The 14,100-nt window shown below is 46.9% G+C and overlaps 1 protein-coding gene and 2 non-coding genes across 3 annotated transcripts; all 3 read left to right on the top strand.

The window, feature by feature from the left end:
• Positions 1-1,108: 1,108 nt before the first annotated feature.
• Positions 1,109-13,644, top strand: RPSA (ribosomal protein SA). Its single transcript, XM_030551212.1, has 7 exons — positions 1,109-1,213; positions 3,225-3,393; positions 9,293-9,411; positions 10,992-11,237; positions 12,264-12,392; positions 12,611-12,794; positions 13,497-13,644. Exons 1-7 carry the CDS (start codon positions 1,139-1,141, stop codon positions 13,589-13,591), a joined length of 1,017 nt encoding a protein of 338 aa, XP_030407072.1. The 5' UTR covers positions 1,109-1,138; the 3' UTR covers positions 13,592-13,644.
• LOC115647308 lies at positions 9,054-9,213 on the top strand. The gene has a single exon (XR_003999265.1). It is a non-coding gene; the product is annotated as a small nucleolar RNA SNORA62/SNORA6 family (small nucleolar RNA).
• LOC115647307 lies at positions 11,430-11,589 on the top strand. The gene has a single exon (XR_003999264.1). It is a non-coding gene; the product is annotated as a small nucleolar RNA SNORA62/SNORA6 family (small nucleolar RNA).
• Positions 13,645-14,100: the final 456 nt, after the last annotated feature.

Here is a 14,100-nt window from a genome sequence, read left to right as displayed (position 1 = left end):
GGAGCAGGGAAAAAAGGCAGTAATATCTTAAACTCTCCCCCAATTGCTGTAATATATTTTTGCCCATTGTCTCATTGTGTCCTCATTTTTATATATATGGGGGGTTTTAGGTCTTAAGTGCTTCAAATCAGGGCCTTTCCTTTTGTGTATTGTACAATGCCTATATCTAGTTTTATAAATCCCTTAATATCAGAACATTATACTTAATACTGCTGTGAAGATTATGAAAGGATTTGTACATTACTATGGAATAACCTCTGGTTACACAAAATTATACATCTCTACCCGCATACACACCACAGGTAGTAGGTATTGCACAGAGCTGTGAGGCCACTTGAACTCCAGAGTCTCAGTTTCCCTAGCCAATCCGTTAGTTGAACCTGGAAAGTAAACTGTGACATAAAAGCAGGCCTACCATATCCTACAAACAGCAATTTACATATGTAAGAGAGCTGCCACCAGCTGGTAAGACAGTGCTTATTATATATTAAGAATTCTAAGGACAACAGCGAGACATAAACGACCCATTAACCGCTTTGAGGTAGCAACAGTGGTGGATTAGCCACTGGGCCTTGCGCCCCCCCCAACCAGCCGTGGGTGCAGTTGCATCATGTTTCCAAGCTCTTCTCTGCAACCAGGAGGGCTGGGACCCTTGTATGCGGTGTGAAAGCCGAGGTCTAGGCAGAATAAAGGACTCCAGCAGCTGGGGCTGGAACCCAAACACCAGCGGGTGGGGCGTGCGGATAACATGGTGGGAACTGGCAGCGGGGTGTGTGGGTGCGGGGGAGGATTTACACTAGAGGAGAGAGGGCCACGTGATTTCTCTAGGGCCCCATCCCAGGCCCTGGCTCTCCCCTGCCCCCAGAGCTCTCCTATAGCTTAGCGCGCCGTGCACGCCGGCCTCCCAGCCCAGCCCAGCCCCAGCCGTATTAGGCCGGGGACCCCCAGCACTCGCCGCTCTGCTGCCACCTGCCGGCTGCTGCCCAGCACAGGCCCTGCGGCTGAGGTCCATTCCCACGTGACTCTTGCTAAGTTCCCCCGAGCCTTCCTCCCGCCCCGTAGGAACCAGGTGACCTTCAACCCTTTGGCTCACTTCCGACTACGTCGCTGCCGCTGATTGGCCGACAGGATTATATAAATGGACGTCACTGCACGCGGCCTCCCTCTTTCGCTCTCTGAGCCTGGCGTGGTCTCCATACGGCGTTGTCACCGGGTGAGTCTTGCGGGGCCGGAGCCGGCCTGGGGGACCCTCCGCGCGGGGGGTGGGGAGCGGGTTTCGGGACCGGGCGGGAGGGTCGTTTAGCGTCGGGACCGGCTCTGGGGCTCTCCCCGCGAGCTCGCACGGGCCGCCTCGGCCAATCCAGGGCCTTCCGCGAGCCCCGCCGGCCGCGCGGCTCCCGCCAAAAGCTGCGCCCCCCTCCTCCTCCAGCTGGCAAGTGGCAATGTGGGGTTGGGCGTCGCTGTTTGAGGAAGCGGCGGCGGCGTGGTGCGCAGAGCCGCTGCGTGCCCCGTGCTGTGCGCGGGTGGGATCGGGGGGTCGAGGTGGCGGGGGTGGGGGAGCGGCTGGGGCTCGGGCTCGTTTAGGGTTAGCTCAACTGTACTGCCCATAACTTAAGCAAAAGCCACACGAGTCACCGATGGCAGAACGGGGAGGTTGTTTCTTTGGCATCCTTTTAACTACGGGTTTTCAGTCGCACCTTGCTTAGATTGCACCCCCACCCTAGGGATTGTCATGGACATGCAGGGTTGGAAGGGACCTCAAGAAGTCCCGCCCTGTAGTGTGCCTGGACCAAGTTAATCTAGATTCCTGTTGTTCTCAACACATATTTTGGTGGCCCCAGAACGTGGACACCAACTCTTGCTAGTGGCTGCTCTTGACAATTTTTCTTAAAATACTTGTGTTTCCTAAAGTTAATTATGTCCATGCATATGTGCAGTTCATAGTTATTTATTTATGTGGGGCTTTTTGCAAACACAATAAAAATAATGTACTATTTCCTTACTGAGCCCAAACAGAATAGAAATACAAATGAAGTGCTTTGCATATTCTCATCTTTTTTGCTTTTTTTTGCTTTTATGGTTGTGTGTTTTTAGTAGGGCTGTCAAGCAATTAAAAAAATAATCACAATTAATTGCACTGTTAATAAGAATACCATTTATTTAAATCTCTTTGGCTGGTTCTATATTTTCAAATATATTCGTTTCAGTTGCAACACAGAATACAAAGTGTAGAGTGCTCGCTTTATTTTATTTTTGATTACATGTAATTTGCAGTCTGAAAAATGAGTATTTTTCAATTCAGCTCATACAAGTACTGTAGTGCAATCTCTTTATCCTGAAAATTGAACTTACAACTGTAAAATTATGTACAAAAAGCTGCATTCAGAAATAAAACACTGTAAAAGTTGAGAGCCTGTGAGTCCACTCAGTCTTATTTTTCAGCCAATTGCTAAGACAAATGAGTTTGTTTATATTTGGAAGAGGTAATGTTGCCTGCTTTTTAATTACAATATCAGCCTGAAATTGAGAACAGGTGTTCTCATGGCATGTTTGTAGCTGGCATTGCAAGATCTTTACCTGCCAGATGAGGCATATGAATGTTTAGCATTTCATGCCTAGACTACCATTCCAGAGGACATGCTTCCACATTGATGATGCTTGTTAAAAAAAAAAATGCTTTAATTAAATGTGTGACTGAACTTCTTGAGAGAGAATTGTATGTCCTCTGCTGTGTTTTACCCACAATGTTTAAATGTTGGAGTGTTCTTTTAAGACTTCCAAAAGCATGTGCCACAGTTATGTAACACAAAAATCCACAGATGTGACTTGTACTTTCACGATATATTGTACTGCAGTACTTGTATGAGGTGAATTGAAAAATATCATTTTTACAGTGTACATATTTCTAAACAATATACACCTTGACTTCAGTTAAACACAATACAGTATATAAAAATGTAGAACATACAAAATATTTAATACATTTAAATTGGTATTCTCTTGTTTAATGGTGCGATTAATTGAGAATCCTACTTTTTAGACTAGTTAGCTGCAAGAAAAGCTCCTGGTGACTGCATGTGAGATACACTGATCTAGACCTCCTAATATGTTTGTACAAACTGTTCTTAAAAACCTCCAGTGACTAGGATTCCCCTATGTTCTGTTACTTCACACAATTACTTCTGAGTAAGTCTGTGGTAGAATGAACTGATTTGTTGTTCCAGGTTCCCTGCCGTTACTTTAAAAGGGGAACTTTCACAATGTCCGGAGGTCTCGATGTCCTGCAGATGAAGGAGGAGGATGTCCTCAAATTCCTTGCTGCAGGAACCCACTTGGGAGGCACCAATCTAGACTTTCAAATGGAACAGTATATCTACAAAAGGAAAAGTGATGGTAAGTACTTTGGCAGTGCTTTAGGGCTTAAAATGGATATTTAGTAGCAGCAACTGGCAATGATGTTTAACATGGTTACATAAGAGAGACTGTACTGGGTCAGACAAGGTCCAACTAGCCCAGTATCCTGTGTTCTGACTGGCCAATTCCAGCTGCTTCAGGGGGAATGAACAGAACAGGTAACCAAGTGATCCATCCTGTCACCAGTTCACAGCTAAGTATTGGTCTTGAAAAATGAAGTCAGCAGAGTTGGGCTCTGTATCTTCTTCTGCAACATTGAGTACCTAGAGCAGGGATGGGCAAATCACGGCCTGTGGGTCACATCTGGCCTGTGAGATCATTTAATCCATTCCTCAGCTCCTGCCGGAAAGCGGGCTCAGGTTTTGCCCCACTCCAGCTGAGGAGTGGGGTTGGAGGCTTACCCCACTCCGTGCGGCTCCTAGGAAGCAGCTAGCATGACCCCCTTCTGGCTCCTAGTATATGGAGGTGCGGCCAGCTGACTCTGTGCTGCCCTGTCCACAGATGCTGCCCACACAGCTCCCATTGGCTGCGGTTCCCAGACAATGAGAGCTGCAGGGGTGGTGCCTGCAGACATGGCAGTGTGCGGAACTACCTGGCTGCGCCTCGGAGCCGGAGGGTGGATATGCTTCCAGGAGCTGCTTGCAGTGAGTGTGTTCCAGAGCCTGCATCTCTGCGCCCCAATGCCCTGCCACAGCCCTTATCCCCTTCCCATCCTCCAAACCCCTCAATCCGAGCCCAGAACTCCCTCTTGTTTCCCAAGCTCTTCAGTCACACCCCAGAGCCTGCGCCCTCAGTCGGAGCACTCATTCTCTATGCCTCAATAGCCTGCCCCATTCCTGAGCCCCCTCCTGCCCTCTGAACCCATTGGTCCCAGCCTGGAGCCCTCCTAAACCCCTGAGCCTGCACCCCAACCCAGGGCCCCTCCTTCACCCTGAACTCCTCATTTCTGGCCCCACCCCAGAGCTTGCACCCTCAGCCCTGACCCCCATCCCACTTGTGAACATTCATGGCCCGCCATACAATTTCCATATCCGGATGTGGCCCTCGGGCCAAAAAGTTTGTCCACCCTGGGCAAGTATATTTCAATCAGTATATTTGACTGAAAGTTAACCTGCAAAGTGTCTTAAAACTTGGGTTTGTACCTTTTCTGGTTTATGATGCACATAAACTTTCCCAAATCTTTATTTCCTGCTTATAGTTTTACCTTAGAAATCTAGTCTAACCTGATAATGCTGGAAGGTCTTAAGGATGTTTAACAAAGGTGTCCTTTAGCCAAAATGCTAATTAATGCCAGAGTTAAATGGATGATATGGAGTTACTGTTTCTGTTAGCATGTCCCTTCTAAGGGCTTGGCTACACTGGAGAGTTGCAGCGCTGGTGAGGGGGTACAGCGCTGCAACTCAGGACGTGGCCACACTTGCAAAGCACAGCCAGTGCTGCAACTCCCTGGTGGCAGCGCTGGCTGTACACCCGGTCGTGCCTCAGGTGCAGCGATTCCAGCGCTGGTCAGCAAGTGTGGACCTCACCAGCGCTTTTATTGGCCTCTGGGGTATAAGGAGGTATCCCAGCATACCTTTTAAGCCTCTCTGGTAATCCTTCACACTCCACTGCCCTGGGCTCAGCTCACCCCCCCCTTTATATGCCCTGGGAATTTTAAAAATCCTCTTCCTGTTTGCTCAGCCAGCTGTGGAGTGCAATCAATCAATCAATCAGTGACCATGCCTCCATGCCCCAAACGAGCCCCAGCATGGAACAGTTCCGAGTTGCAGGACCTCATCAGTGTTTGGGGTGAGGAAGCTGTGCAAGCACGTGTGCTCCAGCTGGAGAAATTATGATACCTATGGGCAGATATCAAAGTCCTTGCTGATAAGGAGCCATGAACGGGACGCGTTGCAGTGCAGGGTAAAAATTAAGGAGCTGCTCAATGCTTATTCCAAAGCCTGTGAGGGAAATCGCCGCTCAGGAGCTGCCCCCACGACCTGCCGTTTTTACAAGGAGCTGGATGCAATACTTGGGTGTGACCCCACTGCCAATCCGAGGGGCACGATGGAGAGTTCAGAGCATGGAGAAGTGGGGGAGGGTGTAGAGGAAGCCGAGAGTGAAGCTACTGGGGTGGAGGGAGACATCCCGGAGTCCCAGGAGGCATGCAGCCAGGAGCTCTTCTCAAGCCAGGAGGAGGCTAGCCAGTCGCAGCAGTGGGAAGTTGCTGGTGAAGAAGCAGAGGAGCGTGCTTGGGGTAAGCAGATTTAATGTTTTGGGAGAGGATGGTTTGCGTTATGGCTGCCTGCATGCATGCCTAAACGTGGAATAGCCCATGGATTTGCTCTATCACGTCTCTGTAATCTGCCTCAGTAATCTCTTGAAAAGTTGCAGCCAGAGCGTGGGCAATGTGCTTTCGCAAGTTTATAGGGAGAGCCACCGTGGTCCTTCTCCCAGTCAGGCTAACTCGTCCGATCCACTGTGCAGTGAGGGGTGGGGGGACCATGGCTGCACACAGGCAAGCTGCATAGGAGCCAGGGCGGAATCCACATTGCTGTAGAAGACCCTCCCTCTCTTGCCAGGTAACATGCAGCAGTGATATGTCTGGCAGTAGGAAACCCTGTTGATAATGTAGGGATACTACTCAGTGCAGGGCACCAGGTTCGCGGCACCCCCCGCCCCCCAAGCAGGTCGCCAGCTCCGCGTTCCGCCCCCTCGGCAGCTTCCTGTTCCCTACTATCCCCTGTGCAGGCCACCAGCTCCCTCCTCTACCCAGTGCAGATAAACCCCAGTGAGCCATCAGTCAGTTCCCCTTCCCAGGTGAAGTCGGGGCAGAAACACTCACCCCATTGCTCATCATGCCTTTGCTTCCGTGGCCTCTCCGTGCTATGTTAGGTATGTGGGAATGATGCTACAAAAAGTCTAAACTCCTTCACTGTGTGATAATAAACAGTGTAGCCTCTGTGTATTACATGTTTCTCTCTGTTTTTTTTAGTGACCTTGACTAATGCAGCCGGATCAACGGACTCCCGTCGGTTGCAGAACTTGAGAAAAAATCCACGAAAATCAGAAGAAGAATTGATCAAAGCAGTTATGAATCACTACACCAGAGAAAGTAGGAAGACGCAGGAATGGAGAGAGAAAATTCATGAGTGGAGGCAAACACAAAGCAGGAGAAAGGAATTGGCTACCAAAAAAACCTTGAAGCGGCTGATAAGCCTCCTGGCTCGCCAAACTGACTCTTTGGAGTCTCTCGTAGCCATGCAGGCAGATCTGTACCGTGGTAACCCCCACCCCTCCCAAAGCCCTCTTTCTTGTTCCCCGGTATTTGCACAAAACACCTTTCTCCAGCGGCCTATTTCTTACTACCCCCAGCTGCCCCCAACACCTGTACGATCACCTACCAGCCCTGATAACTACAATCCTTACCCTGTGCACTCCACCCCCGTTACTCTGCAGCATAGTAATCCTGAAGTGCAGCAGACATTGAACAGCAATCCAAACAGGACATATTCAAACCTCTGAATGTACAGTCCACCACCCTACCCCCCCGCCCTTTTATGTACTGTATTTTGAATAAAGGATTTTATGGCTTTTACAATAGTTTTTATTATTGCAGAAAGTGGTAAATACTGTACCCCAAGGTAGAAAGGAGCACAGCAAAGGCACCAAACATTACTGTTGGCTCTCAGCATCAAATTGCTCCCTTAAGGCATCCCTAATTCTTGAAGCCCTTTGCTGGGCCTCTCTAGTAGCCCTGCTCTCTGGCTGTGCAAATTCAGCCTCTAGGCGTCGAACCTCGGAGGTCCATTCCTCACTGAATCTTTCACCCTTCCCTTCACAAATATTATGGAGGGTACAGCACACGGCTATAACAGCAGAGATGCTGCTTCCCCCAAATCTAGCTTCCCATAAAGACAATGCCAGTGGGCTTTCAAACGGCCAAAAGCACACTCCACAGTCATTCTGCACCGGCTCAGCCTGTAGTTGAACTGGTCCTTGCTCCTGTCAAGCTTCCCTGTATATGGTTTCATGAGCCAAGGCATTAAGGGGTAAGCGGGGTCTCCAAGGATCACAGTGGGCATTTCGACGTCCCCTACTGTGATCTTGCGGTCTGGGGAAAAAAGTTCCGGCCATCAGCTTCCTGAACAGGGCACTGTTCCGAAAGATGCGTGCATCATGCACCTTTCCAGGCCATCCTGAGTAAATGTCAGTGAAACGCCCACGGTGATCCACAAGTGCTTGGAGAACCACAGAGAAATACCCCTTGCGATTAATGTACTCTGACGCCAGGTGGGGGGGGTGACAGAATAGGAATATGCATCCCATCTATTGCCCCTCCACAGTTAGGGAAACCCATTTGTGCAAAGCCATCCACAATGTCCTGCACGTTCCCCAGAGTCACGGTTCTTCTTAGCAGGGTGCGATTAATGGCTGTGCAAACTTGCATCAGCACCATTACAGTGGTGGACTTTCCCACTCCAAACTGGTTCGCCACCGATCGGTAGCTGTCTGGAGTTGCCAGTTTCCAGATTGGAATAGCCACCCGCTTCTCCACTGGCAGGGCAGCTCTCAATCTCGTGTCCCTGCGCCGCAGGGTAGGGGCGAGCTCCTCACACAGTCCCATGAAAGTGGCTTTTCTCATCCAAAAGTTCTGCAGCCACTGCTCGTCATCCCAGACTTGCAGGACGATGTGATCCCACCACTGAGTGCTGGTTTCCCGAGCCCAAAGGAACCGTTCCACGGTGCTGAGCACGTCTGTTACTGCCACAAGCAATCGAGTGTCTTGAGTGTCAGATGATTCAATATCATCGTCTGACTCCTCACTGTCACTTTGCAGCTGAAGGAATAGCTCCACTGCCATGTGTGATGCGCTGGCAACGTTCATCAGCAAGGTCCTCAGCAGCTCGGGCTCCATTTGTAACAGAAATCGCGCTGCAGACTCACAATGCCGCCAAACTGCTCGGAATGTGTAGCAAAGCACCACGGGGCGTTGGAACAGGAAGCGGAAAGACCCGCACCCTTCCGTCCCCTTCCCACAAGCCACAGCGCCAAAATGGGACGAGGTGCTCTGTGGGATAGCTGCCCACAATGCAGCACTCCCAACAGTGCTGCAAATGTGGCCACACTGCAGCGCTGGCCCTACACAGCTGTACGAACACAGCTGTAACTACCAGTGCTGCAGAACTGTAAGTGTAGCCATGGCCTAAGTTATTCAGCTTTTATGTTCTAGGTAGGTATGTTGTCAAAGTTCCAGGCCTCCACCTATACCTCAAAAAGGGCAAGTAAAGACCCAGGTGTAGTTTTTTCTCTTGCAAATCACAAACCAATAGAATTTACTAAGTATCTTTTTTCCTTACTGTATTATCTCTTAACACAAGGATGTGCAGGAATGGCTTGAATAAAGCTGGTCAAAAATAGGGGGGAAAGTGTTGTACAGGATTTTTAAATTTGTAACTGGTTTTTGAAAATCAAATTTGAGTTTTTGTCAGTTTTCCCCCCGGCTATAGTGTAGATCCAAAAATGCTTTCTTTGTCAAATTGTTAAATCAATGACAGAACTGAAATTCAGAACATTTCTACAGCTCTGGGTTTGAATAACACAATTGTTTTGTGCAAATGTGGTGGTCTATTGTTTTATTTTCCTCGTTATAAGTCTTGACTGCACACTGTTAAAGCTCAGAGATTAGGCCAGTTTCTGACCAATGACCTCTTGAGTGTCGGAAGTGTGCTACAGTGAATTGCATGGCAGGATGTTCGCTAACACCAGGAGAGGTGTTCCCTCTGTGACTGGAGTTTGATAGTATTCGCTGCCACATGCCAATCTAGTTAACACAAAAGTGCAGCTCCAATGACAGCTTATACTTGTTGGTTATTGTGGATGCTGATGTTAACATTAGGTATTTACATCATCAATCTGAAGAGGACTTGGGAGAAGCTTCTGTTGGCAGCCCGTGCCATCGTTGCCATTGAAAACCCAGCTGATGTGAGTGTCATCTCTTCCAGGAATACTGGACAGGTATGGACCTTATTCATGGGGCGCAAGGCCTGCTTTTGTAGAGTTGTGCTCACTGAGCATGTGTTGCATACAGGGCTGTGAGGCTAGGTAAATGGAAGCAGGTGACCTGAGAAGAAATGCTTATTTTGGACATAGACTCTTTGCATTTGGGGTTTGGGAAAGTATCCATTTTCAGCAAATTTCACACATACACAGAAGCTTCAGATCTGTGTGTTCTGCAGACACAAGTTGAATAGTTCATAGTGTGCTGTTCTGTTCCTTTAGAGCAAGTGTCTTGGATGTGAGGGCTAGGCGATGGTAATTAAGGTAATGACAGATTAGTGACTAAATCAGTTGTGTTAGGTGGGTTCTCATGCATTCTAATTATGCACATTTCTCTTTCTTCATTTCTTGTAATCTGGAAAACCTGCTCCTGCATTATACATCCCTTTTGGAGGCGTGCTATTGCAGCTGTCACTTTTCCCAAGTCCCTTGGGAATCAGTCAGCATTGCACCTTAGTAGGTGGTGGTGCTGAATGAGATGGTGTCTCTGGGTATCCTGCATTGCAGTGCTTTCACGTTCCATTTTAATAATAAACTCTTTATAAGACCTACTTTCATTCTCCAAATCCAGAGATGCTGCCATAAAAGCAGTTATGATACAACAGGGAATTTACCTTTCAAATTAAGTCCAGCCTAGCCACTGTTAGCTTTTGCATCTCTGCACTGGTAGAGATGGGCCAAAGAGTGGCTTCAAATTCATAGGGCCATGATAGGTAGGTCTTGTATAGGTCTAAGATGTAAGCAGAGGACCTTCAGGTTATGAATGGATTTTGTTGTATACTTCAACTGTTAAAACTTGGAGCTGACTCTAGTTTCTTGCCAATGACCTCCCAAGTGCCAAAAGTGCTACAGTGGAGCAGCATGGCAGGATGTTTGCTAAAACTCCGTGACTGGAGTCTGATGGCAATAACTGCCACATCCCAGCCTAACTGAGAAATCTGATGGGCTTAAAGAATTTTTCAGTATATTAGATTTGGTGATATATTCTTGAGACATTGACACAGGTAAATTTAACTGTTTTTCACCTGTGATTAAAGTTTTGTTGCAGCTAGATATGGGAAGTTGAAATACTGTATAGAAATTTGGGGAGAAATATTTTGCTGCTCTTTTTTCCATTTCCTTACACTCTCACCCTGTATTTGTTACAAGAGGATCAGTGTAAATACAGAAGCTAGGTAAATAGTAAAGCGTGACATTTAAGAGCAGAGTTAAGACCTCTGAGGAGTCTCATATGGTTAGGATTAGGAAGTAGTCCCATGTTTTCCACAGTCCTGGGCTAGCTGCTTATTTATTTCACTGACAGATGGGGCTTTACTCCATTTCAGTCTTGCAGAGCTGGGAATAATTGTGAATGTGACTACAGTTCCATTCTGTTTCATGCCAGAGCTGAATTGTCAGAGGAGTTCAGTCAGACAATAGAAAGTGAAATAGAAAGAGGGTCATTCAAAAATACATATCCTTTTTGATTGCAACAGTACCATGAAAGAGAGTGTTGATCCAGCTGTATAATCCTGGTTTTGTTTTTACTACCCTGATAGCGTGCTGTTCTGAAGTTTGCTGCTGCCACTGGCTCTACACCAATTGCTGGACGTTTCACCCCTGGTACCTTCACAAATCAGATTCAGGCTGCTTTCCGTGAGCCACGCCTTTTGGTGGTTACAGATCCCCGAGCTGATCATCAGCCATTGACTGAGGCATCTTACGTTAACATCCCAACCATTGCGCTGTGCAACACAGACTCCCCGCTGCGCTATGTGGATATTGCTATCCCATGCAATAATAAGGTAATTGCTCTAGTATTCAGCGCTTCTCCCTTTGGCACTCACTCTAGATCCACGGTATGGAAACCTTAGTATGTACTCAAAACCCTTTCTGCAGAGAAGGGCTAGAAAGTATTGGCATATCTAATTTGGTAAGAACCAGTTAAAGTCTTTGGCATGGTGTGGCAGGGATAGATGGTTTGAAGGAGGGATTGAACTGCACACTGTTAGAGCTTGGAGCTGAGGTCAGTTTCTGGCCAATGAACTCTCAAGTGTAGGATGTGTGCCACAGTAACCATGGCAGGATTTTTCGCTAACACCACAAGGGCCTTTGTGGTCCAATGAGTGGAGTTTGATAGTGATTCTTGCGACATTTCTTAAAAGTGAAAGATAAAAGTAAAGCAGCAAGACGAGTCTTCCAACTGATGAAACGGCTCTGGAACACATTTGTGCTTCTCTGGAACTACCTCAGTGGTGAGGCTTAAGGGGGCAGGAGCCTAGGATGTTGATTAGACCCTTACCTCTGAAATTTGTTCATACTCAAGTCAAAACATTCAGAATATGCTGTAAATTTTTTGTCTATTTGGTCAATTTTTCCTAGCTGTGTCAGTTCGGTTACCCCATAAACATACTACTCATACCTGTATTTTTAAAATCCTGATGCTTATAGGGTGCCTGTGGGGTTTGACCCTCATAAGCCAAGAGGAAGACACTCTCACTGAGCCACGTACAGTACACCCGGGTGTTAGTGACTGACCCATACTAATGTCTGCGATAATTAGTACAACTGTTTGTTTCTACATTCATGTGGTCTTTTCACCGTTGATCTGAAAAGTGAGCAGTGCCCAAAAGAGTTGCCTTTATCTTTCAAGGACCCTCAGGAAGGGTTTGAGGGAAAAATAAGCGTTAGTCAGTTCCAAGAGCTTGTACTTTTAAGAGGTTTGGACTTGGTGTGTACATTTTGTGCTCTTTTATAGATTTCAGCTATGGCATATCCTTTTTTTAAGGACTGGTTTTGAACCAAAGGTTAGACACCAGTTTGTGTTTCAGGGGGCCCATTCAGTGGGTCTGATGTGGTGGATGCTCGCCCGTGAGGTCCTGCGTATGCGTGGCACCATCTCCCGTGAACACCCATGGGAGGTCATGCCTGACCTCTACTTCTACAGAGATCCTGAGGAGGTAAAAACTTCTGGATTGGGTTGGGAGTGTGCATGTACGGGAGGGTATAGAAACAACCTTGCAGGTCACTTGAGGGAAGTTTTATCTGTAATACAATCACTAAAATAGTTAGAACCTCACTTTAACCTCAGTTTTAAATGGTCTTCAAGCAGTGCAAGTTAGCTAATATAGGAATGTACTCCCTCCCTCTGAGATTCTCACAATCTTGTGTCTGATAGATTGAAAAGGAGGAGCAGGCTGCTGCTGAGAAGGCAGTTACCAAGGAGGAGTTCCAGGGTGAATGGACAGCCCCAGCACCTGAATTCACCGCTGCTGCTGCTGCTCCTGCTCCTCAGCCTGAGGTTGCAGATTGGTCTGAGGGGGTGCAGGTACCATCTGTGCCAATCCAACCATTCCCAACTGGTGAGTTTTTGAGAAGTTCTTATGTGGGGGATTTTTTTAAAGACCTGACTTGGTGATAGTCAGTGGTATGAAACTTTCATGTGCATGAGTGAATTTCCTCAGATTTGTATTAGTTTATAGTGCAGTTCCATAGTATTTGCCAAACCTTTCCTGCAGATGTCCTCTGGGTAGCATGACTGAGTATTCAGAAGTATTTTTTATATTCATCTTGGAAACTTGTATAGAGTTCCCTGTCTTTAGAGCCTAAGGATATGTCTACACTGCACAGTTGTGTCTGAAACTTTTCTTATGGGTGCGTAAAAACCCCCTCACAAGACAGAAGTTTTGCCAATGCAAGCGACAGTGTGAATGCAGCTTTGTCAGCAGGAGTGCTCTCCTACCAACAGCTTATGCTGCTCATGGAGCTGGAAGTATTTTGTCGGCAAAAGTGCTGAGAAAATACTGCAAAGAGCATTCACACACAGACTCTTAGCGAGTGTCTGCATAGTGTAGACAAGCCCTTAACTTTTAGATCGGTGCTTCGTAGTGGTCACACATTGTTTTCCAATGGGATACATGAACTGTCTACCACACTTTTGTTTCCATAAGTGTTCTTGCCTATTTAAATGCATGATTAGATATGCATGTGAAACTAGTTAATAGGTGCACAGGATGTGAGTACAATTGCTGTAGAAGTTCCTGATAATCACTTTATTATTTCAGAGGATTGGAGTGCCCAGCCTGCCACTGAAGACTGGTCTGCAGCTCCCACAGCACAGGCCACTGAGTGGGTTGGGACTGCCACTGAATGGTCTTAACTTCAATACAAGTACAGTGAAAGAAGTAAATAAAAGATTTTTCTTACACTTTGCATTTCTGGTCCTCCTTTCTGGTATATTTATATTTTCTGAAATCTCAATTTACTTTCCAGTTAGTTTCTTTAGACATAAGCAAACTTGACAGGGCACTTGCCAAGATTTGGGATGCCCAAGATGTAACCTATAATTTTCACTTTGTAAAGTCTTATTTGTGCTTTTCAGAAACAAATGCTTTATAGAGCTTTTTCTGGTCAGAAAAGTATTAGTGCATGGGGAATGTTGTATATAACTGGTGTTGAAATAGCTACTCCCTTGACATGTTAGAGGATGAGGTCTTCTGCACCTTGATCACCTGTTTTATGGTGAGACTGAAGACTTTCTGTAATAAATGATGGGCATTTTGGACTGTTTGTACCATAGGTTAAAACATACTGTTGGAAAGGTGCCCAGAAATTATGGAGATGTTTCAGACACTAAGTCCACTTTAAAAGGCAGCAATTGAGATCTTC

The sequence above is a fragment of the Gopherus evgoodei genome, chromosome 2, assembly GCF_007399415.2.
Source record: "Gopherus evgoodei ecotype Sinaloan lineage chromosome 2, rGopEvg1_v1.p, whole genome shotgun sequence".
Classification (NCBI taxonomy): domain Eukaryota; kingdom Metazoa; phylum Chordata; order Testudines; family Testudinidae; genus Gopherus; species Gopherus evgoodei.
Note: the sequence above shows the minus strand (reverse complement) of the source record. Positions and strands in the feature narration are given on the sequence as shown.